The sequence below is a fragment of the Aptenodytes patagonicus genome, chromosome 1, assembly GCF_965638725.1.
Source record: "Aptenodytes patagonicus chromosome 1, bAptPat1.pri.cur, whole genome shotgun sequence".
Taxonomy (NCBI): Eukaryota; Metazoa; Chordata; class Aves; order Sphenisciformes; family Spheniscidae; genus Aptenodytes; species Aptenodytes patagonicus.
This window is the reverse complement of record NC_134949.1, coordinates 194770538-194796135: the sequence shown is the minus strand read 5'-3', so window position 1 is coordinate 194796135 and position 25598 is coordinate 194770538. Positions and strand designations below refer to the sequence as shown.

The 25598-nt window shown below is 43.5% G+C and overlaps 1 protein-coding gene across 2 annotated transcripts in view; it reads right to left on the bottom strand.

Annotated features, from left to right (window-relative positions):
* Nucleotides 1–7884: 7884 nt before the first annotated feature.
* The window catches only part of GTF2F2 (general transcription factor IIF subunit 2), a 98366-nt gene continuing 80652 nt past the window's right edge, over nucleotides 7885–25598 (bottom strand). For both annotated transcript variants that reach the window (XM_076363594.1, XM_076363587.1), the window contains 3 exons: nucleotides 23043–23142; nucleotides 15312–15455; nucleotides 7885–8771 (listed from right to left, as the gene is read on the bottom strand). In XM_076363594.1, coding sequence (XP_076219709.1) covers nucleotides 8652–8771; nucleotides 15312–15455; nucleotides 23043–23142 — 364 coding nt within the window. In that variant the 3' untranslated portion in view covers nucleotides 7885–8651. The remainder of the gene's footprint in view (nucleotides 8772–15311; nucleotides 15456–23042; nucleotides 23143–25598) is intronic.

The following is a 25598-nucleotide window of genomic DNA, read 5'->3' as shown; positions in this document are numbered from 1 at the left end:
CAGTCTCGTATGCTTTCTGCATGGCGCAGCCTCTGATGGGAAGTCTCCCTTCAGCCTCTTGTAGGAAAGTGTCAGTTCAAAGGCTCTTGAGATGCAGGATTTTGTTCTGTTCGTCTCTCCAGTGAGCTGCAAGAGAAGTGGTTTTGCTGCTGGCTGCACCGTGCTTCCCAAAAATGCATTGCTGCCTTCAGTTTCCTCAGGGAAGAGGTCAAGCCTTGCTGCTCTGCCTGCCAGGCACCAGGGAGGAGAGGTTAAACCACACTTGATGGCAGGGAAGGACTGTGCCATCGGCAACAAGCGGTGGTCTCAGCCACGCTGCTGTGGTAGCGGCCTGCAGTGGAGGCAGGGCGAGGGAAAGTCGGGATCCAGCTCCTTGCGTTGGGAGTTGCTACATGCTGTTAAGTGGGAGGCCCGTGGCTGGTAAATGCACTTGTCAACAATCCGTGATGCAACTCCGAGTTGGAAATTAAGTCAGTGTATTTCCTCATAACCCAATTCCTCCTCTTCTGGCCCCTTTTCATTTCAAGCAGCTGTTTTCTGGCGCTGAAAAGCTAAAGTGATTTGAGAAGGCAAGGCTTCATACTGCTGTGACGCTACAGCTTTGGAGTTACTAAATTGATAAAAATCCCCCATCGTAACAAATTACCCTGGTGCTGCTTAAACACAGCCTGAACCAAAGGACAGCTTTAAAACCTATCCCCATCTTGTTTTAAAACATGTGCTTATCAGGCTTGTATCTTGCATTCCTGGGAAGATATTTTCTGTGCCTGGAAGGGCTGTGGAGCTGGGAAGGATCCAAATAGCTTTTCCCCCGAGCCTCATGGAGCGGTTAAGCGACTGGGTAGAAACCTTTCCTCTGCCGGCTTGGGTCTCAGCACTGTGCAGGGCCAGGAGGCTGCTCCTGCACCCGCCAGGAGCTGGCTGCTGGCAGGGGAAGAAAAGCTGATTGCTTATGAAGAGGGGGAAAAAACCCTCCCTTTTTAGTTTCGTACTTCTGTGGTTAAGGGGGTGATGTCTTGGGACTGGAGGAAGCAGCTACTGTGCTGGGTGTGTGTCCCATGGTCCCCTTGGCCTTTTGCCCTCCCACCCCACTGCTCTCCCTCAATGCCTCCCCCCTCACAGTTTTGCTGCCCCAGCTGGGTCTTGCCCTGTCTAAAAAATCCACTCTCTTCTGCCCTCTCAAAGCATCCCCGCAGCCTCTCCAGCCCACAACCTGTTGTGTGCAGGGGTTCAGCCAAGCGCCGGCAAAAAATCCCACCTCCCCCGGGCCAGTGACTGTGCTGTTAACGTCCGAACGCTGCTGCAGCAGCTTGTTGCTCCTTGGCTGCCTGCTTTGAGGAGAAAGGGTGTAGGCTTGGGGATGTTCATGCAGTGGAGGGAACACCTGGTGTGCTGGGAGAGGCGCTGGTGGGGCCATGGGGAGCTGGATACCCCCATTGCACCCTCAGGTACCCAGCTGAACCAACACGGCTCCATCCCTTGGCTTTGTCCACTCGGCATGGGCAGGGGGTGGGTGCTGGAGCCTTGTGCAGCCCTCAGCTTCGGCACAAGGAGGAAGAACCTGCAAAGGGAAAATTTTAAATGAATGGATGTAGGGAACAGAGTTGGGTTTGGTTTGGATTTTTTTTTTTCAAGTGGTTTAGCTCAAGGCCAGGAGGGATTTATCGTAAGCTTATGACATGGTTGTTGTCAGAGAAGTAAAATTAGATTATTTTTTAAAAAATATGTAGAAAAAAAATAAAAAAAGCTGCAACTTGCTTCCTTCCCTTAGCAAGTCTGACTGTTGAGCTGGCTCAGGTCAGCCTGCTACAGTCCTGGCACTGTTCTCAGTGACAGCCCTTTAAGGAGGATGCTGTTATTAAACGACAATAGTATTTGCATCAAGATACCTCTGCTTTCTCGCATGCTGCTGCTGGCTTGGAGCAGGTAAGATGCCTCCCTCTGCTCTCATAGGCCTCCGGCTGCGCTTCAGCTCTGCAGCTGCTTCCCTAGGATGTGGCTGCTGTTGTAAACTGGGATGTTTCACTCTGCACCAGCCGGTGAGTAAATCTCCACATCGCCGCTAGCCCACAGCAGGAGAGCAGCAGTTAAACACCATGTTTGTTTAGCTCTGAGATAAATGTCTTGGTAGGAGGAAAAAAAACCTAGCCAAGCCTGAAAGACTTTGCCATCAATAGCCCAAAATCCATTGCCAGGGGTGCAACTATGCTGGTTTGTGGTCCCTGTGCCTTGGCTGGCTTTTGCTTGAAGCCGCAGCTGGAAGCTGTTGTGCAGAGATCATGGCCAAGTGGCTGTGGCCAGGGCTGGGGGCCTGGGGGAGCTTTTTTTGGTGCCAGCAAATGCTGGTAACCTTGGAAGTGCGCTCTGCAGGAGCATGGCAGGATGTTGTTCAGGATGTGTAGCTGCTGGGTGTTTTGAGCCATTGGAGCTGCATTCATCACCTTCCACTTCTGGCAGAAAGGAGCCAAAAGACCCTTAAACTGATGCTAGGAGGCCTTTTTAGACTATTTTGGTGTGTGATCCCAACCTCACCAACAGGGCAGTGGCTGAGCACAGTGATAAAAACGATGAGCAATTGTTTCTCTGCAGCCCTCTTGTTTATCCTGGGGGCCAACAGCTTGGATTCACCTCCCCGTCTGTGACCAGCAGCGGTGGGGGGAAGCACTGCTGGCATTTTGGAGAGCAGCCCCTTTCCTCCTATTCTCAGCAAGGCGCGGGCATGCCAGCAGCCCTGCCAAAGCAATGCAGCTGTTTGATTTTTATAGGCAATGTCAAAAAAATTTGATGTCCAGAGAGGGTTTAAGAATTAGCTTCCCAAATTCTTTGTAATAGAGTAGTTGAGGAAAGGCTGTGTAAAGCTGGCTGTTCCCTCCCTGCTTGCTGTGGATGCTCAGCTAGCAAAACCATGCTGTTGCTACTGGAATAGTCTGGTTCAAGGGCTGAGGTTCACCTCCTCTATGTACAGCTATGTCTGCACCTGAGCTGGGCACCCTTGGCCCTTCCAGCCGAGGCAGGGAGGGATGATTTCTCTGCCTCCTGCAGCTGTGTGGTTGCTGTGGGCTGCAGCCATAAAACCTCCTGCAGCTGCTGGTGCTTGGTCAAGCTGCCCATAAAAAGGTGTTTAAGGAGGCTAGCATAGCCCTTCACCCATTGGCTTTGGCTGCCCCAGCCCAGCGGCTGCCTCCTGGCAGCATGTGCAGTCCAGTTCACCTGTCGTGGTGGGGCTAAGAGTGCTTTGACCCCCACAAACCCACCTGATTCTTAAGATGAATGGTCAAGACAGCAGCTGCCCACAAGTAGAAGGGTTTTGTGTTCATGGCCACCTTGCTTACTGTGGGCCAGGGAGCTTTGGGAAGGACATGCAGGAGGAAGATCCCATGGCTGGGGGTGCCTGGGCTGGTGGACCCGGCATGGACACAGCCCTTGCTGCTTGCAGCCTCTCCCACTGCTGGAGTATAAATAGCCTCTTCCCTGGCTGAGCTTGGCGGTGGAGGGAGGCTTTTCAGGTATCCATGCTGGGTGTTACGTGAGCCTCTCTGGGAGAAAAAAAAAAAAAAGACCTTAAATTAGATGTGTGAAGCCCAGGGTGGGTGGGTCTCATTTCCCTCCTCCAGTGCTACCAACCCTCCCACCACAGACTGGTGAGGGCAGCTGGCCGGGTGCAGGCATAGACCTATGTGGCTGAGGAAGGACTGTTGTTTCCTTCGTTGCTTTTAATCAAGGCTTTGCCCTCGCCTGTTCCTCTGGACCTTGGTACTTGGTTATGTGTCTCGCTGCTGCTGAAAGCCTTCCCTGCCTCAGGGAGGTGCTCAGGTCCCCGTGGAAATCCCACTCTCAAGAATGAGCTCCAGAGGTAAAACTAGTTAATGGAGTGGAGGTGAAAAGAAACAGTCGTTCTGTTCCTTTCAAGATTGAAAGCCAAATACTGCAGCTTCCCCCTTCTCCTGGTTATTTGCCTATAATTGCAAACACACCAGCTGCAAAAGCCCAAACCCCTGTGTGACGCTGTCAGGAGCAGAAAGCCCCTCTCAGCTGGCTGCACTCCTCCAAGGGACACGTTTTGGCACATTTTGGTCAGTACGACCAGTACCAAGCATTTCCTTGTGCTGAGATTTGCTGAGCTGGGAAGGAGAACAGGGCTGCTGTAAGTTCAGCTGCTGGGGCTTGAATCTTGCTCATCGCACAAGCCCTAGGTGTGGTTAGCCAAAGCGATGCTCAATGACACCTGTGGTCATTGACCCCTCTGGCTTATGGGTACCCCGTGCTCCCCATCCAAAGATATTTACCAATTCCCTATTCCAAAAGGCAATGAACTCTGAAATTTTTGGATTTGATGAGAGGTGAAGGTGGAAAAGTTTGACCTGCTTGAGCCAGACAAGAGATGTGAGCCTTAAGACACCTGCTGTAGCATTGGGTGCTGAGCTCTTCTGGAAATGGCCTTTTTTGATCTTTTCTGTTGGAGTTTGTCATCCTTGTGCAAATAATTAAACACTCCCAGAGAGAGGCTAACCCCACAGCCTGGTAGCCACACGCAGTCTTGTTTAGGAGAGCCAAGAGAGTCTTCCAGTCCTGCCACCGGTATGAGAAATGGGGCAGGTTGTACCCAGCCACAGCTCTTTGAAAAGCTCAAGAAGCAGAGCTATCTTCCAGGTGAGCCTGGAGCAGCAGCTCAGCTCTGATACTGCATTAGCGAGAAAAATGATTTGTTAGGAGTCAATAAATACAGTGACTAATGAAAAATGCCATCCTGGCGACAGGGACATGTGAATGTGGGTGGGCATAGCTGACACACGCAGGAGGTATGTTCAGCTGGAGCCAACCCCAAGCAGCTGGTGAAGACAATACATAGCTGACTCAAAGCATGGCCAACTTTTGGGGAGCATCCACTGGGATCAAAGCAGCTAGCGAGCACCGATCCCACTACGAGCTCTGCATCAAAGATGTGGCGTGGGCAGCGGAGGTCTTGTAGCCACATCACTGTTTGCTGGTCCGCAGCTAATATTCACGCCTGATACTTTCTGCTCCCATTCGTCGTGCGGGCCTGCCTGTCCCACCAGCAGCCTCCAGGCTGGCTGTAGGCAGGGCTGCGGAGGAGGCAGGCAGCAGCGGAGGCAGGCAGATGTTTAGTGCTGTGAGCTGGTGAGGAGGGAAGCAGGGCAGCACCGGGACCAGCCTCTCCCATGCTGGGTTCAAATCCACCCCGCTTCCCCACGTAGCAGTGGCAGCCTCCAGGGTTGCACTTTCTCACCCGTTCCCAGCCCACCGGCATGGGGATGTCTCTACTGGGGCAGCTGCATCACTGCTGCCTTGCAGCAGCTCAGGCCCATGCCTGTACCAGCTGGGCTTACAGAGTATAAAATTTCTGATGACTCAAAGAACTGGTCATTCGGGAGAAGTAATGCTAGAGAGTAGACGTGCTTTTAATCTCATTTAATGGCATTTAGCACATTGATACTTCTGCTTGTGCCTATGGGACCTGCTCGTGGACCAGTGTTTTGACCACCGATAGTCAAGAACACCTGCACAAGCAGAGTTCAGCAGCGAGCAGAGACAGCAGCATGTGGGAAGACCAGCAGGGAATCAGTGTTCATCACTGCTGTGAGTTCAGAGTTTAAATTAATCCAAACGTGGGAGCTGGGGAATCAGACTTGAACGCCTACAAGCCTCCTCCTCCTCTCTTTCAGCAGATGGCAATCCTGCTAACAGCACTTGCGTAAGGTCCCCTTGCAGAACAAGTGGAGCGGAGCTGGAGAGTTTTTGCTGGTTATTACGTGCTGGGTCGTGAGGTTGCCCTAAATGCTAAATCATTATCGCAGCCTTGCGTGAAGTTAGACCGGTCCTGCGATACCTTGAGTTATTGCAGAAGGGGAGAACGTGGGGCCTGTAGCAGCATGTCTACCCCGCTGCTTCTGTCGCTAGGGTGGTTTGTGCTGCAAGACCCCGTGGCTTGGCTGCAGGCTGGATGATGACCTGCAAACGGCACCTAACAAACAACTCCACCTCCATCTTTACTGCGCGCTCCCACCATGCAGGAGGCAGCAGAGTCCTTGAATGCACAGCACAGGAGAGCATCTTTCATCCTCTTGCTCAGCACCCCCGCAGGCTCGTTGTGCCCCTCTCTCACGCCACGTGGATTTTGTGGCTGCTCTTGGGGCTAAAATTCCAGTTGTACACTAACAAGCTAGAAAGCCTTCAAAATCATGCAGGAAGCAGGAAAAAAAATGCTTCACGAGCTGCCTGGCTTCTAGACTGTCCACTAGATGTCTTTTCTTAGTTTATCCTGGCATAATGTTTCCCAGCTGTTTTTTTAAATAGTTTCCTCATTGTCCTGTACCCCTTTTACCTTGAAGCACCTTACTGGTGCTGCTCCAGAGGAAGCTGCAAGTGAAACAGGGCACCTTGGGTTTCCTCAACCTTTCTGTTGCTCGTTCATTTTTAATGATGCCCATAAAAATAGTTTTTTTGGTAAAAAGCATAAAACCCATAAAAAATGGCATGCTCTGTACACTTTCCATTACTCGTAAGCCTATTTGCCCTGTCCAAAGGCACTCTGCAGGTCAATAAAATACCTACTTTACTTAGATCTTCTGGCATTTCACGCTGACTGATTATGTCCCTCTCAACTGAAGACAAATTGTGAAGCAGTCAACTCGCATAAAACCAAAAATACAAGCAGATCCAAAATACTTTCCTGCTAAGATAATCCTGCTGGGGATCCCACTAAAGGCAACCTTTTCCCTCTGAAACGGCATGGTCATTTTTACCTGTGGCATTGGATTACAACACTACTAAATCAGGGCTGCATGGCATTCCCCTGCGTGGTTTTAGAAGACCACGTGAGGAGCAACACAAGGGAGAAGCTGACCTAGACTTTCTAGGTACCTTAGCTGCTCAAACAGGACACGAATCCAACAGAGAGGCCCAGCTCATGAAAAGCAAGAGTTCTCATCCTACATGGTTGTGAACGCAAGTCTCCGGAGGACTCAAACAGCATGAGGAGGACAGCAATGTGTGCAGGCTCTGGCTATTGCTGGGGAGCACATCATGTACCGAAGCAAGACATGAAGGCTGACTTCCTGGGTTCCTCTCAGCATCCTCAGATACGCCCCGCAGCCGTTAGCAAGCTGGGTCCTGCTCGTAGAGCCTGAGGAGACAGGAGTCGACGGCAATATTTATGAAAGCGCACACACACATCCCTGGAACGTGATCTGCCCTTCAAAAACTCTTAGTCCACCTCCCAGGAACCGGACACTTCAAGCCACAGGAAGCTGAGCACCAGCGGGAAGCATATCTGTAGAGAGATACCTACACAAATAATTCTAGAAAAAATGAATTGAGCAAAATTAAAATGTGTCACTTACGCATAAAGGGTCAGAGTTGTTTTACAAACCTCCAAAGGCATTTGACCCCCCTCCGAACCTTTCACTGCTTCCAAGTGGACCAAAACCGGAATGTTTGCTTTTCACGCAGACCTATTATTTTATTAGTGTGCAGAAGTGATGCACACATCTGAAGGACCTGAGGGAATGTGAAAGTTGTGCTATAAAACCTCACCTTCTGCTTCATTTACAGGTATACTAAGGAGGGTTTTTCCACTCTGTTTTCTTCACTCTTTTTTTAGCGTAAAAGCTTTGAGAATATAATTAAATAGTCCCATCCCATCTCCCTCCCTGCTCCCTCCCAAGAAGGATGCCGAATAGACAACCCTTGCAATGTGCATTTCAAAAATGGGGGAACAGAGACAGGGATTAAGCAGTCTTCCCCAAAACACACAGAAACCCAGTGGCAAAGCCAGCAATAAAAACATGGTTTGAAAAAACCTTTCATACCTATGCTATATAAATGCCAACACGTGTTCAGTCAATAACGTAGAACATTGCCTGATACAAATTAAAATAACGCTTTTATTGATATGCTTAAACATAAAACAGGTAACATCATAAAAAACTAACAAAAGATAAATCTATTCCTTGATGTACCTAATAGACAGGTATTTCATTTTTTTTTCTCACTAATCACCTGGAGGGGATTGTCGTCTTCCCACAGACCTGTGTATCCAACAGCCTTCACTTTACGGGTTTTTAACTGTTGATTTGTTCCCATGGAGTCTAAGGACTGTGATGAGCACCGCGGTTGTGGCTGTTTTTCCTAAAGCCTGATCCCAAAAGGAGCATCATGTCCCTTCCACCCAAACACTGCGCAAAGGGTGGTGTACCTTTGCAGCCTTCCAGAGGAAGCCCTGACAGATCCCAGCAGAAGTGAGGGTATTAATCTGGTCCTACTGGAATGCAAACCCACAAAGTTACGGGGTCCTCTAGGACGTTTCCCTTCAAAGTCATCGAGGCTTGGAAAAGCCACAAAGCTACCAAGAAAAAGTAAGATAAGAACTCAAAAGATTTCTAATAAAGATAAATCTAATACAAGTTTGTTCTATAAATTTTTTTTTCCTGTCAAAAGACAAAACACTTACTGAAACATACAAGAAATATTCCTTGGAAAAAAAATGAAGCTACGGAAAATTACAAAGTATCAGATGCTTTAATTTAACTTGAACCTTGCAGAATTGCGCTGTGCTCAGTCCTGTCTGTAAACCCACCACGGTTCCCTCAGTGCAATCACTCCAATTCTCTCTTGCTTCGTAAACGCTTTTGTTAATCACTCTTGTCTTCTCCTTGGTAGTGTCTGTATTCTGGCTTCAGCTCCCATGTGTTTTTGTGGGTCCCCTTCACGTTGTAGATGCCTATTTCTCTTAAAATTTCTTTCAAGTATATCTGAAAGGAAACAAAAATTCAAATTATACAGGCAGGCAATTACCACGGCTCCTACATGACGTCTCACGATCTGCTCAATCACATCAACTCGGTTCATAAAAACAACCCGGCGGACAGCAAGGTTGGCTGATCGGCACTAACTTGTGCAATAACTTTAACCCCCAGGCACCAAGAGGGATTATAGCAGCTGGGGTGTAACGCCTGGCACAAGCCCCAAGGGCGATGGCTCCTGGGCAGTCCCTGCGCAGCCCTGCCAGGGTGCGGAGAGGCAGGTACTAGCTAGATGGATGCTCCACGGGCTGCCGAAACGAAGCTCCCAGTGCCTCTGGGAAGGCGATGCCGAGATTACTGCAGACCTACAAGCACCCACCCACGGATGAGCTAGTGGAGATGCTCCACAGCTCCTGTCTCAAGACGGGGCACTTGCAAAATCAAAAGGCTGAGATATTCCCGACGTACCCCGAGTATCAGATGCACAGCTGGTCTAAAAATCTGCGCGCCGTCACGTTTCTCACATGACTGCGGAGGAGTGGGGATGCGGGCAGGCTTTCTGCCCTGGGAACTCGCTGCCGCCACAGGCAGCGAGCCGTGCGGGTGGCCGCTGTGCACGAGGGGCTCCCCGGGGCGGTGGGACACAGCCACTGTGCGGGTCTGTACATCACCGTTGTCTCACACATCTTCCTCCTGCTGGAATTTCTCCACCTGAGCTAAAAGCTTTTGGCTTTTCGTCTTGCTTGGGCTGGGATTATCTTGAAACTCCCTGCCTTATTCAGACCCCATCAAAGCCCCGAGCTGTTGGATTTCACGCCATTTTGCAAAGCTTTAAGCATTTTATTATGGCCTCGTTTCTAGAGGAGAGCTGAGTAGGTGCCAGAGAATTTTCTAATACATTCAAGTATTAAGACTAGGAAGAGAAATTTAAAAAAAACAAGCAAAGCTGTGATACCAGTAGTATAACCTTTGACACAGGACAGCTCACTAATATCACCGTCCTTTATTCTTTATAATAAACACCAGTAATTTGTTTCATTTTTTAAAGAGCTATTTCCCTGCTTGTTTGTTTAAGTATTAATTGGGACTGACTTGAGTGGATTGCCATGGCAACCGCAGACCACAGTTTAAGAATCCTCACATTAAATTAATAATTGCTTTAGATTGAGCAATTTAATCCTCTTTGAGTGCATATATTGAACTGGAGTTACTGGAACCCTTGTATTTTCTGTATCTACAGTTCCACTAAACGCAAATATCAACATACTCCACCTCATTAAAAAAAGCAAACATTTGTTGATGACAGGAAAAAAAGAAAGGCCGATTTCCCAGTCTCTTCCCTACATACTTCCCATTTTTTGCTAAATGGAGAAGTTGGGAAATAAATAAAAAGTATGTTCTCAGTCAGTAAAAAAAGTCTCTTTTAGAGAAACCGATCATTACTCTCTCTCCAGGTACACATAAAAAATTTACAAAGCAAAAAAAATCCAGATCCCACACTAATGATGATACTTCATTTGGACTCACGTAGCAAAATTATTCTTAAAAACCTATCTCAAAGCAATGAGGGGCGCTTGTCTAACAAGTAAGAAAGATGACCCTAACGGACTGCGTATACAAACTAGTTTCTTAGGGCCTTTTCTTCGAGCAGAGTGGCTGCTCACAGGAGCCGTGAGCGGGGAGTTCATTTTGCAGGGCGGGGATGGCTCTTCAGTCTTCGAGCGTGCACGATGCAAACCCCAGCAGGTGGCAGCAGGAGATCGATATACATCTCTTAGCACACCTTTCCTTATCTCATCTATTACAGAGATGCTGTCATTATTTGAGAGTCAGGTACCTAAGACAAATGTATTCACTACAACAGCAACTAGTGCGCAAACGTTTTTGTATGACGACACTGCTGTTGCGCAATGCATTTTTTAAAAGGCGATGAAAGCAGGCGAAAAAGCGATTTCTACATGGGTATGCGTAGACGTGTATACCTGCACATCCACTGCTTTGTTTGCAGTCCTTGTGCATGCACACAAGGTAGCTTTCAGTAGTGTCACTGACAGACGCTTCAAAAGATGGCAGAGTGGGTGGAAGAAACACTCAGATTCAAGGTTAAATTCTGCTCTAGACCACACGGACAGATTAATGAGAATTGGAAAAAAAACATAATTGCACTTAGTCCCATGAAGTACATCCACATGCAGTTCCTGGGCTGAGAGACCTACTCTGCATCTGGGAAGCCAGGTCACCAGGCGTGACGATGCCGCAGGGCTCAGGCAGAACGAGACCGCTGCGGCTGCATGGTCCACAGCTTCTGGTGGCTCGCTGCTGTTTGGTGGCAGTATCTTTGGGTGACATTTTGCACAAGGCAGTTCTCACCTCTCACTACTTGCTCACGCCTCCAAACCACCCACCCAGTTAAATGAAGGTTACTTTTAATTTCAGCTAGTTTTCAGACTCAATTCCCCAGGCAGTTCTGCTTCTCTCTGGGCAAAACTTCCAAGAGTTTTGATTCAACAGCGTAACAAAACGGAACAAAACCAACCCGAACTGAATAGCGAGGTAACGTCTGTGCCACACGTAAGGGCACTTCAAGCTGGGACCGTGAACTGCAGCAACTGAGGATTTGCAACATATTCCTATTTGCCATCTCCGCTGCAGGGGGAAACAAGCAGCAGTGGTTTTAGGGAGGGCAGCTGAGAGCGTTAACCCAAAAAAAAATCACTCTGTGTGCACAGACAATGCTGAACTGTTGGAGCTTTTAGACAACTACAAATCGGGGATAATCCTGCTGTACTGTACCGTACTTGAGAGCAAGTGGCTTGAGGAGATGAGTTCAGGGGACGTTACGATTTTTCCCGCAGGATCACTTCTCCTTCCAGAAACCAGGACCCTCCACCTGGGTCTGCGCTGTGCCAGGTTGGCCTATACGTCTTGAAGCATACTACTCAGTCTGATACTGTATCATCAAGAGAAACCCCCCACTTCCTCCAGTGATGCAAAATACTGAATTTTAGAGCCTGGTGAGCGCTAATCAGGGGCCCACAATTTTCTTCTCAGAAAGGGATTCAATATGTTTATATACATATAATTCTAACACAAAAGCTAATCTGTAGGTAATCTGTTTGTACCTTTCAGGCATCCTCTGCTCTGTTATACCTTCCCTCATGATTTTTTCCATAAAAAGTGAAATGTTATTATAGAATTATGGGATAAAAATTTCTGAGAGAGGAGTTAACTTCCAAGCTCTGAAAACCCTTCTGAAACTTCGAGGGGAAAACACTCCCCACTGTATTTAGGATAACCGTTACTTAAAGCTGAAATAAAAGAAAAAAACTGCAAACAATCTACCCCATTTTGAAAAAATACAGTTCATATTAGACCACTGGTTCCATAATGGTTCCATTCTTCACAAATATTTGATTGCTCACATAAAAAGCATATTGTGTTCTCAGCCATGAAGTCCAAATCTAGAATTACTGCAGTATTTCCAGGGAGCACTCGGTATTTACATCTGGGTAGGTGGCAACAGATTTGCCTACTACTGCAAATTGTTATTTTTCACTAAAAAGGAAAACAAATAAACCCAGGTTTCCCTAATATAGCAGTAGTTTGCGTTCAGAATAGACTTGCTTTGTGATTTCACGATTGCAAAATAAAGATGTCAGATAATTCCCATGTAACATGCAACATATTCTGTAGCAAGGGTTTAATTTACTATTTACATTTACCATTATGTAAGAAAAATACCCTTATTTATTTGTTACTTCACTAACAAAGATGTTAATTCCCTTAGACAAATGTGTTTTCAATATTATTAGCCAGTGATGTAAGCACCTAGAACTTCATTTTAACGGGAGCTGAGGAGACAGCAGCAGCATTTTTTTCCTCATGTCTGAAAATAACCTCAACATTTAGAAACTCAGAGGAGAAATTACATACCCAGACAATCTTAGACACTATGACAGAAAATAAAGCAGTGAACACTCAGCAGAGATTAATTAGCAGCCAACCTCTGTACAGCACGGTTTCTGGAAAGCATGCCTATTCACCTATTGATGTTTTACTTTTTTTTGTCAGGTATAGCTGCTCTGCAAACAATGAAGTCACAGTGGGCATTAGGAACAGACACTTGAAATTTTCAGAAAAAAAACCAAAAAAGTTGCACACCAGAGGTTGAAGTCCGCAGCACGAGGGATGCTCACACACGGAGCAAACACCAGCTGAGCAGCAGGAACCAAGGGATGGTATTTTTAAATGGAAATGGATGCCGTTAGCAACTCCCTGCAGAAGTTTTTAATGGGAACCCAGGTGGGAAATCAGGATAGCTTTAGATGAGGGGTAGATGATGTACTGAAAGATAGTTCTGAATTTATCACCATACTGGCTACCCAGTGAATGAAGAAAGGCATCAGGCAGAGGATTTTGGTCATTTATTTTCTCAGGATACCCGGGTCTGGGGAAGCTGGATGGGCACCAACACCTATGGCAAAACCCTGGCTGGGAATGAACACGAAACCCCTAACTCTCACACACAGCTCGAAACTGAGACCGCGCGGCCCACTCAGGGGAAGAGGGTTTAATCGTTTGATTAATCTCAGGAGCCCTACGGGACTTTTAGCCATCAGTAGAGAGACTCAAATAAGAAACACAGATGCAAAGATATAGCCCAAATAACATGTGATGTTGGATCAAATTAGTCTACAATTTCCTTTTAACATACCTGTATTACTACAATAGTTGAAAAAAAAAAAAACAACAAAGGCTAGATTTGCTGAGATGAAAGTACACAGCACAGATCTACTATGCTATGGGCAGAATATATTCAGGAGCATATGATGACAGCAGAGATATATAGACAGGCATAGAAACTCATCATAAACGTAATAGACGTATTCATGTGAGGTATTTTGCTCTATACGTCTAATCTAATAACTACCCTATACATCTAATCCTTAGGGCAGCGATTAAGACAAAATTGGATTAATCTTGCCCAACTTTTGGTGCTTAATGAAGAAAGGTGTGTCAGAAGAACAGCTTTTCCAGGCTCCTTTGAGCTGATGCAGAGAGACAGGTACATTCAAGATGTAAATCACATCACAGGAGGAAGAAAACTTTTGTTCTCCCATGGCTTAAGTGGGAGTTGTGGGTGACTATTTTTAGCTGAAGTCATGTTAGATGGGATAAATCTGTACCTACTTACATTCAAAGCGATCGAGATAGTGACTGTCATACCTATCTCTTACAAAAAAAAAAAAAATCTTAAAATTTTCTTGCCACTCCCTCCATATCTTCCTCCTATTCCTTCCTCCTCCTCAGCTCCCACGATCCACACACCTTCTCTGCCACACAGATAAGGGGTTGACTCATTAGATAAATGAATGGAACAGAAGACACGAATACATTATCCAACTAGTTTCTTCCAAGGTACTAGAACACAGTGAACCTGCATGTATTTGAATTGGGTAACATCTTTGTGCAGCTTCTTAACCAAACAGATTGTGCACCTTATACAAATCCTCTGATACAGATCCATTTAAGAAAAAACAGTAAGCATCTCCATTTTTTCCCCTCCTTTACAGGGGAATAATTTTTTCCATAATCCAGCTGTCACTGTTCCTTCTTCTGCCTTAGCTCTAACAACTTTTGAAATTGTTGCTCCATTTAGACTCAAACATAATTAAGTCCCTTTAAATTTTCTGAAAACTGCAGCTGGGTTGAGGATAGATATTGAAGTCAGCAGCGAAAAACATCAAAAGCACCAAAGATACTTCACGTGTCACTGTCTCCCCCTGCTCCCACCTGGTCTGCTCAAGGAAAGCTTGAACAGGAGAAGAAGGGAAAGAACTGGAAAGTTAGGGTTCATAGACAAAGGGGCTGGCAGACACTGCAGGATAACAAAACCATCATGTAAGCACATGTCTTCATGCTTTTCTTGTTTGTGTATCAAAACAGTGTTTAAAAAAAAAAATCAAAATAAACCCCTAAACTCTCAGTCTAAAAATTATTCTATTTGTAAAGGAAATCAAGTGATTTTGGGGGTGTTGACATGATGCCTGAGCTCCTAACACAGATAATACGTGCATTTAATACTAATTCCATGAAACACAATTTTCTAGACCCACAGAAAAAGACTAACTCCTGTTGCTATAAGTTTGGAAGCTGAAAGAAGGGCTGACCACTCACTCACACAAGCTCTATACTGCCAACAGCAACAGAACTAGGCTGTTACTTCAGTGAGGACAGGAGTAGCATGGGAGATGTCAGAGCATTACGGCATTTGGTTTCTAGTATTAAAGCAAACCTAAATAAGAAAGAGACCATTTAGGTTACTTAAACCACCTCTGTCAAGAAAAAGCATACTCGCTGCAATGCTTGGTATCCTACACAGCCCTGCAATGGTGAACTTAAAACTTGATGATTTCTGTTTGTTGTAAAACATATTTAGAGAGCTGTTTCAAAGGCATATAGTATAAATTAAAGTATTTTCTGGATATGGAAAATATACACAATAGTAACTACTGAAAATGGCTATTTTACAAGACTACTAGTACGTACCACCGGCTGTTTGGTTATGTCCACCAGGTCTTTAATGTTGTAATACTGATGTTTCTCAAAGGCTGAAAAAAGCATGTCCAACACTTGTTGTTTATCAGCTCGAGCCCGTTTTCCATCTTCTTTCTTCTTCTTCTCATATTCAATCTATCAGATACAAAGCACATTTTAAAGACATTCATATGTAATGCTGTATAATTCTCACTGCTGAACATAAAAACCCCCCTCTTTTATTTAATAAAACACTGTTCAATCACTCAGTGCTTTTCATCTGGAAAATTTTCTTTTGAGCACTCAAATGAACATAAACTAAGCATTCTGTCCTCAGGACAATAAGCTTTTCAGATACGTATCTCTGTTTCTGGGGTTTTTTACTGATTAAAGCAGAGCCTGCATGATGTGCCCAAACCTGGAGAGAGAATTAATATAAGTACAGGAATCCAAACTGAGACGGTATTTTCACTCCACCTCTGTTGATACCAGCTTCTGAAGTATAATGACAAATATCAAACAACCTACAATTTGCCATACTCGGGAAAATCCACAGACCAACATGGCTATATCCACAACCATAACCACCACCTGCCCAAAGGATGCTCAAGTGGCCCTTGGACACTGCCTCATCTGCTCCAGAAACAGCACTCAAGGCAACCACTCCGGCAATATAAAACCAATCTTCACCAAGTGAAGACACGCTTTGAGGACATGGATGGTATCTCTTCAGGAGAAACCTGAGTAGCACACACAAAGTTACAGTAGAGGCCCCTTGTTGCCACACATCATCCTATTTCAGCATGCACATTAAAAAGTACTTAACTATTATAATCTGCACAGGATGACCATGTATTTTTGCAGAAACTTTTATCGCCTCCAAAAATACTTCCTGCATGTCCTCAGATTCATCATCAGAAGCAAGATTTGCACAGACCAGCACACCCCAAACAAACCCCAATCACCGCAGAGCACCAACTGCAACATCTGCCAGCACATCACCCCATCCACCTCCAATTCCACCCTTGATAACAGAGAACCATCAAGCTCCTTGGAACCAACAAAGGTGACCCAGAAGGTAATATAATTCATGTAATCATCAAGTGCTTTCGGGCAAACTGTGTGGGTGAATCCGAAGCGGCACAACGTACAGCAGAAGAGATGCACGTGATCAGTAAGGGACACATGCCTGGCTGCCAGTGGGTAACTTTGTATGGGAGTCGTTCTGCCTCTGATGTGTCAAACCTGACCCTCAAAAGGAAGACCTTCAGAGAAGAAGCTTAGAAATGAAAATTCACAGTTCTATTGGATACTAAAAATCTTATTTTTAAGAAGAGAGATTAGTTTTATGGCACAATTTATTTTTTCCTATGTTTCCTTGCCAGCTAACTCCCTCCTACTCTCCGAGTGAAAATAGCCTGTCTCTTGGTATCTGTCCCAAAGTGGCTAAAGACTATTACCACCTTTGCCATTGCTTACAGGTCTCTGGCCAGCCAACTCTTTCTTTCAAATCCTGAAACAGATGTACGTCATCAAATTGAACACTGAGCAATTGTTCTCAACCTGTAGCTTGAAGTCTGTTGCTTCTGCTTAAAACCTAAGACGGGCTTGGGCAACCAAACACTTGTCTGCTTTCCCAACTGTTTGTTAGTGTTATAAAAGATACAACCCCTCCACACAAACCCACACAATTGTTTTTTATCCACTAATACACTTTGGTGTAATTACTTAACTCTTTAGCCTCTGCATTTAAATCTTCAAAACAGTAATAGCTTTGCAACAATAGCAAACTGTAGTGGCAAGTAAAACAGCTTCACAATACATCATCTTGGTTGCCATGATCTACAACAGAACTGCTATGCCACAGAAACTAGAGTAGGAACATAAATCTAGGAAATCGGCCTTGCTATTAACAATAGTGTGTCAAAACATTTGCTTCTTCTGAAAGTACAATAGGCAATTCATTAGGAACCTCTGTTGACCTTGAAAAGGTTTTAATTGTAAGCTTTGGAAGCCCTGCTGTGGATTCATTTTCTGTTTCTCTACCAGTATAGTCTCACTACACAGTATAATGCAAGTAGACTGCATCTAGTCGTAAACGCATGAAGTAGAACTGCAATGGCGTTGAAATATATATGAACAAGTCTACTCAGTGGACACTCTTCAAAACTACAAACCCAAAATACCAAGCAGCCTGGCCGGGGTGTGCTCTGCCTTGCAACTCCACCAACAAAGCAGTTGGCCAGTTCTCTACTGGGTATATTCACGTAGTCATACAGGTGTTGGAGAGTTAGGGAAAATCTCATTCACCTAAAAGCCTACTATGACCTACAGCACTACCCACGTCCTGGTAGGTGAGCAAGGGTTTCTGTATGAAGCACTGAAAGAAATGATACAAAGAGGGAGAAGTAGGAGGACACTGGCCCTTCACTGCATGAAATGTAGGATGAAATAGGAGATGTGTGAGAGCACTTGTCTCTTCTGCTACCTGCAAGATAAGCAATACACTGAATCAGCTGATTGCTAAAAAGTTCTTCACATCTTATCTTCATCTGATCTGACAGTAGTCAGTTTGTGGCATTAAAAATGCTTTTAATTTACACCTGGCTTAAATCAGAACTTACTAAGATACATGACGAGCATTTATATTTTTCCTGACAGAGAAACCATCTCTCCAGAGCAATCATCTACTACCACTGTCATGTTCTAACTCAGTGCAATGGTGTAAGGACTTGCTGCAAGGACGTGGGTGCATCCTGAAGACAGTGAAATATGCAGGGTTTAAGACATGCATTTTAAATTTATTTTAGTATGATAGCTGTCCCTTCAGTCTTAAAAAATACATTAATATGTCACATCTCAGGCTACAGTCTGAAGTTGATACTTCATGCTAGCATTGAAAAGCACCCATTATGATCAGAATCCCATTACACTGTATATTTTGGAAGTTGTATTTCCATCCACAAGAACATTTTTTGTTTCTGTTTTCTAATATTATTTGTATTTGAAAACTGCTTCTTTGCTTTTTAAGCTGGAGAGTCAAAGGGCAAACCCACTGTCCCATAAGTAATAAGACTGACAGTGTTTCAAATAAACGAATGAGTAAGATCATCACAAAGCATGGCAGTATCATCATTTTACATGGAATGCAACCAAGGTAGAGAAATTACCTGGCATGCACAAAGTTGCCAACAGCGCCATGTTACATTGTGTTTTCAAAAGAAAATGAGTCAACAGCAGCAACCCAAACATTATTAAAAATAATCTAATCTAGCTGGGTAGAACAAATATTTTTTATTCCTGTCTGAAAACTGCTCCAGATTTTTTCACTTTGGTATTTCATAGTCAAACAATGGGAATTACTGTCCCGTGGGATATATTATACGTTTCCTTCTATATAAGAAGGAAAGCAGGAACTACAACTTTATGGGATCCTCTTCAAAAATCAAGACACTGACACTATGTTCTCCTGGAAGCAGTTTTCTAATTAGCCACTGCAATCAACTGCAGTGGGCTTTCTTGAGCCTGAGTTTTCAGTCGGTTTTGACTCGGGGATCCACAGAATTTTCCAGTTTCTCTGTGCAGTTGCTGATCAGGTCATGGCTGATACTGATAAACAACACTACTGGATTTTCAGTAGAGCCCTACTGCATTTGAGACACCGGCTTATGGGAGACTAGGACTGGGGACTTAATAATGTTTTGAACATATGCACATGTTAACATTTTACAAGAGGAGGAGGTGGATTATCCAGCCTTAATTTGTTGCCAGAAAAGCCTCCGATACTTTAGAGGTCAAGTCCAGAAGACGGTAGGAGAGACGAAGGCATCTCTGTTTGCAAAGCTTGACTGAGTTCTGGGTTCCTGCATACATTTGAGGTCACTTTTCAGTGTAAAGGCCTATATCTTTGTTTTTGAGGTTAGGAACTTTCCTCTGACTCAAAAACATGAGTTGAAAGTTATGGTGTGAAAGATAAAGACAGCCAGTTACAGGCTGCATCACTCTGCCACAGCAGCAGCTATTATGCCTGTTCTTACCAACCCTTCCGCAATTTTCTACCTCCCCAAACAACAAAAACAATATGAACAAGAAGAAGAAAAACAGAAACAGAAACAAACTGCAACCCCCTCAGGTGGAAGGTCAAGCTGAAGCGATGGAAGAAACCCGTCTCCTCCTTTTCTGGTTTTTGTTTTGTTTTTAAGGAGCAAGAACAAGAGCAAAGCACTGAGGTTATTCCTTCTGTACGTGGCAGAGCTATGGGAATAACGGGTAAATAACATGGGCATAATGGGAAAATTTACTGGGACTCTCCAGACAATCTCTGAGAACAACAACAAAAAATCCATGGTACTGTTTGTACCTCTTCAAATGACATATCACGAAAATGTGCTTAGCTAGCAACTAGCTACTAGCTACAGCTCTCTCCATGTGGAGAAAAAAACTACTCGCTTTAAAACTGATGCTTCCTACATAAAGGAACAAAGTAACAATAAGGAAATTCTCAACATTATCTTCACTGATTTTAGGTCTCTGACAGGACTATTTCATGACTGAGTATAAAATCCTAATTACACGAATAACAGTCTCCTGGAAAATAACATGAAGTAGTCTTTTTAACCAAAGCACAATCCTTTTTTTGCTAGTAAATTGTAATGCCCAGCATTCTTCTTACTCTATTATTTTAGTGCCTTGGTACACTCTCCCCAGTAGGAGCTTCTAGTTTACATTCTCTGGATGAGCTAAAGTAAATCAAGGAAGAGTGTTTGTATTCCCTATACAAATGCAATGTGAATATTTTAATATTCTTAATTCATTAACGTATAAAAACAACTCACACAGAAAACTGAGTATCAAACCCTCCCTTTGTTGAAAAGTTATTTGCAGCTGGCGTCCCAGTTGCCCACATTTTAATTAGCAACACTCCAGCATTTCCCTCCAACTTCAGCAACAGCTCCCACTGTTGCCTAAAAACACGGAGTGCATTGTGAAGTGCTATTTAAAAAAAAAAAAAAAAGCATGGTATCTGTTGCTGTTTTCTTCTTTTTGTCTTGTGAATACACTGCTCATAGCAAGTTACAATGCAGCCTTTCATTTTTTTCCTTCCTGTTTTCTTTGCAAATAGGATGTTTTATGCAGTAGGCTTAAAGCACTTTTTGAGAGTCATATTACAGAACGCATGCATTTATTTAAAATTGTGGGTTTTAAATTTAAAAAGCATTAAAATACGATTTGCTTTCAAGGAAGAACCATTTTAGAACAAGCTGGCGAGTGTAGAAGTTGCGAGTTTATCCCTGCAAGTCTTCATACAGAAATCAATTTCTCTTTGTTTACCTTCCCAGTATGTTGCTAAGCTTGCTGAAAAGCTGCCAAAATTGCCTTCTTGAAGATATCATTAATACCGAAGCCGATGTATTACACTGTTTCGGTAGACAGCTCATACAAAGGTGATAGAGAAGTGAGACTAAATCTAAAGTTTCATCTGAAGCTGTTTGAAAGAAGTCATAAAGGTTTTCCCATCCCCTGGAGCACGGATACCAACCTCTATAGTACCGGAGAGCGGGAAGAGGGGAGACCACAAAGAAGCCTCTGAAGGGGTAACAGGACCACTAGAGAACTTTTCTGCTGTGTTACAGAAAATAATGAAGTCACAGAAACATTCCAGTTGCAAGAACATTAACATTGCAACCTTTTAAAGATGTATATCATCTACAGATGATACAGAAAATGAAGGTCCCTTTTGCAGAGAAGCTAAGTTATAATCCTGGCATATATCGTAATGGAATTGCAATTTCTTCTAATAAAAATGTGGGTTTAATACAATTTCTTGGAAAAAAAAAATCACTTTCCCTGTCCTTGTATTCAAACAAGCTATTGCTATTTCCCATCCACATGTAATTTCTTTCCATCCTCCTTCCTGTTATTTGTTCATTTAGGGGTACATGGAGCAGCCACGCTTAAGCCCCATTTAATATTCTATCATATCTTCCTTCAGGAAATTTTACTCCTCTCTTTCTTAGTAGATGCTCATTCTTTCCTCAGAAACTCCCCTGAAGATGACCGAATGCCTCAGCATGTATGGTAGTTTGTACATTTTTTTTCTTCTTTCTTGTGAAAAGTCTCCAACAGGGCTGTCATATGATTACAAGCAATACAGCAAGTTTTAAGAAAGCAACTGCTGCTTGAATACACCAGAAAAATTTAACCAAGAGGTTTAAAAAGTTCACAGATGTGTTCTCCCAGTCATACATCCTTTCAGCCATCTAACCCGAACCTTAATAAAAGACTTAGTGAAAAGAAAGGTGTTGTAGAAAGTAGTCATGCCTGGGCCTTTAGAGTCAAGGCATGGCCAAGAGTGACTCAAGTGTATGTCCTACTAGATTTTTCTCATCAGAACACCTTTAAGGCAGACATGAAAAGTAAACACATTGCCAATGGATTCCCATTAGCATGGACAGCTATGTAACTGCTAAAAACATTACGATTAGGACACAAGAGCATCATAACTTTCAAGAAGCCTGGTTATGTCCTGGTTATGCGCCCCAAATCTCACAAAAGACTTAAATTTCTGTAATGATACGACAACAGCAGTTTGCAACTGGAATAAAGATTCAAAGATTGTCTCCAGGTTGAAGTCATACTGCTAGTGTCAGGGAAATGGCACAGAATCCCACTAAAAAGAGATGCTGTACATCACCGTAGCTTATTCCAGAATTGAAGAAGGAGAATAACAGTAGCATCATAAAACAATATACTCATATAAAATTGCATTTGCATAGCAGGATATACCAGTATGACTATTTTGGTTAAATGTCATTCCCTTAGCTGAAATAGTTATATTGGTATTATCATCTATGTATAGATCAGACTTTGAACAGTAACTACTACAAAACAGTCTCAAGAGAGAGAAATGATTATTTTTGGTTCTGTAAAAATAAACTGCCTTTCAGAATAGTGCTTAAATATCATCCAGTATATTGTCATTTGTTTTATGTAAATAAAATCTTAATAAAAAGTGTAAAAGTTTAAATGACTAACAGAGTGACTCATTTTCAGTATGACTTAACATTTCTCACATTCAACAGTAACAGCAATTATATATGCATACATACAAATTACTCAAAGAGGATCTTTAAGAAAAAGGACATTATAGTTTGTATGTGCATCAACTGATCTGGAACAGCAGTGTGGATGTAATATTAACAAAGCTAATGATGCAAGTAACACGTACTATGAAGGTATGAAACTTAAAAATTATCAGCTGTTACTCTTTTCTACTTGTTGTCAGTTCCTGCAGAGGACTGGAAACTAATGATTCTTTTCAAGCTTTTTACCCACCTCCATATGATATTTTATTTGTCTCAAAGGAGTGCTTCCACATCTCATAGCACAAAGCCAGAACTGCCTTTTATCCCCAAATTTCAGAATTACATTTAAAAAAAAAGACTAGAGGAAGAATGTAATAAAGACACTAGAAAAGGCTTAGGTAAAGGTGGTCTGCCCTCCATCAGGTAACATGAGAGAGTTAGAATTGGCAGACCTTAGCCTCAAGGCTGATGTTGGTCTTGAGACAGAAAGAAGATCCCCAGAAGACGAAATCAGGGAGAAACCAGATAACATGGAACATTTCCAAAGACAGTGGCCAACTGTGAGCGAAAGGGCTGCAGGACAGCAGCAGAGTGATTCTGGAGTCCTGAGCCAGATGCCTGGCTAGGAGAATAAAGGAAAATACTGAAAGCTACTTACGTTATATTGATGATTAGCCACCGGTTTATAGTTTGTGGTTACGGCTTTGTCCAGCTGCTGTGATAGCCTTACAGGTTTAGAAGATTCTTCTATCTGTAATCTGCAAAAGAAAAGAAGAAGAGAATTAATAAAAAGTTCAGACAAGCACACACTCAAAATGAATTCTAAAAATCTGCAAGTATGAACCAGCCCTTATCAAAGGTCAGCTGCAAACAAATCATAAGGCAAAACAGATGCACTCTTCTGAATTAAGTTTTTCCTACTCTATTTTTGCTCAAGGACACTGGATTATTATGACACGATATGCTACAGAAGACACTGAAATACTAAAAACCAAGCAACTGTGAAGGGAAGATAGTAAAAACCATGCCTGAACACAAATTTTATTCCAAAAGCCCGACATTCAGGTGGAAGAAAAGCCTGTGCTCTTAAAAAAAGATGAAATCCAATCCAAATGAACCCCGAATCTCCCAGCTTGCTCAGTTGAGTGCTGAAAAAGCTTTCAATCCACCTCTGCTGACTCCCAGAGCACAGCGAAGATCAGACTCCATGACCTTCTCTTAGATATTTTAATGTAATAATATAAATTTCCGTGACCTTTCTTTTGGCATTATAGTAGAGTAACAGAGCACAAATAACTGTTTTACGAGCACTTTTAAAAACATGAAGATAGAGAAATCCACCCAGGTTCAAACCAACATACAATCGTAGAATCATAGAATGGTTTGGGTTGGAAGGGACCTTAAAGATCATCTAGTTCCAACCCCCCTGCCATGGGCAGGGACACCTACCACTAGACCAGGTTGCTCAAAGCCCCATCCAACGTGGCCTTGAACACTTCCAATGATGGGGCATCCACACCGTCTCTGGGCAACCTGTTCCAGTGCCTCACCACCCTCATAGTGAAGAATTTCTTCCTTATCTAAAAATCTAAATCTACCTTCTTTCAGTTTAAGGCCATTACCCCTTGTCCTATCACTACATGCCCTTGTAAAAAGTCCCCCTCCAGCTTTCTTGTAGGCCCCTTTCAGGTACTGGAAGGACGCAGTAAGGTCTCCCTGGAGCCTTCTCTTCTCCAGGCTGAACAACCCCAACTCTCTCAGCCTTTCTTCACAGGAGAGGTGCTCCAGCCCCCTGATCATCTTCGTGGCCCTCCTCTGGACCCACTCCAACAAGTCCATGTCCTTCTTATGTTGGGGGTCCCAGAGCTGAATGCAGTACTCCAGGTGAGGTCTCACCAGAGCAGAGTAGAGGGGGAAAATCACATCCCTCGACCTGCTGGTCACGCTGCTTTTTACGCAGCCCAGGATACGGTTGGCTTTCTGGGCTGCAAGCGCACATTGCCGGGTCATGCTGAGCTTCTCATCAACCAACACCCCCAAGTCCTTCTCCTTAGGGCTGTTCTCAATCCATTCTCCGCCCAGCCTGTATTTATGCTTAGGACTGCAATCAAGTCTCAATCGTACAGTTAACGAAAGGTGACCTTCAGTCCTCTTCGGGAAAGACTCTGAGAAGGTCAGAGGTTGAACACATTTTGTCAAGCTCATCCCTATGTAATGTAAAGCTTATATATGATGGTGTAGAAGGAGTGCTCCATTTACTTCAGGTTACTCAAGAATTACTACTTGAAAAGATGATGCACGAAACCAAGCTTTAGAAAGGTGCAGGACAACATCCCTTCAGAGAAAATAGCTTAATGGCACGCACAGTTAATATTGAGATAAAATTAAGTTATCATCAGTAGCGTTATTTTGTTTCCAAAGGTGTATCTTACAGGCAGAAGAGTCAATTTTCATTAAACACAATGTAAGACTTATAGCCCAATAAATGTACAGTGATGTTTGCTTCTTTTCAAAGAAAAACTAATATGGTGACATTAACGCAAATAATAACTACATGTTTACTAATGTAAAACACAAAAGTGATAAAACAGACAGTACTTTAAAAAACACTGTGTTTGAGATCACTGATTTCTTTTCGTAAAAATATAATGTACACCCCAAAAGGTAAATTTAAATTCAGCATGCTTCTGATTTAACACGTGAACAACCTACATAAATTACATTTGAGGTAAGCATTAAATTAAGAAGTAAATTCTCTAGTTGTAGCAACTGGAAATAAAGCCAAACATCCTTCATAGCTAATATTGCTGGACAATAATTGCCGGTAGTTTTGTCTCATACATAGAAATAAACTTGCTTCCTCTTGAATCTTTGTAGACTTGTCATTTGTTCTATAGTTTTCATTACCCTTAAGCGACCATTGCCTTGTATTCTACATTTCTAAATCAGGAGAAGGTACCTCAATGCCTTCTTCTGTCCAAATGTAGCACGTTTTTTCTTAGCTTGAAGGAAAATCAATCGGAAGGTAAACAAGCAGTGAACACTTTTTACTCCTGTTCTGGCAAACAAAGGTAGAAGTTTTTATCACAAGAGTTTATCTTTTGGCCTTCAATCTAATTAAACGATTTCGAAGATTTTATTGATCTGGTTACCAAAGGTCTTCTAAACTCAAGTTTCACAAAGAGGCACAGGCTAAAGCTAAATCAATATATAT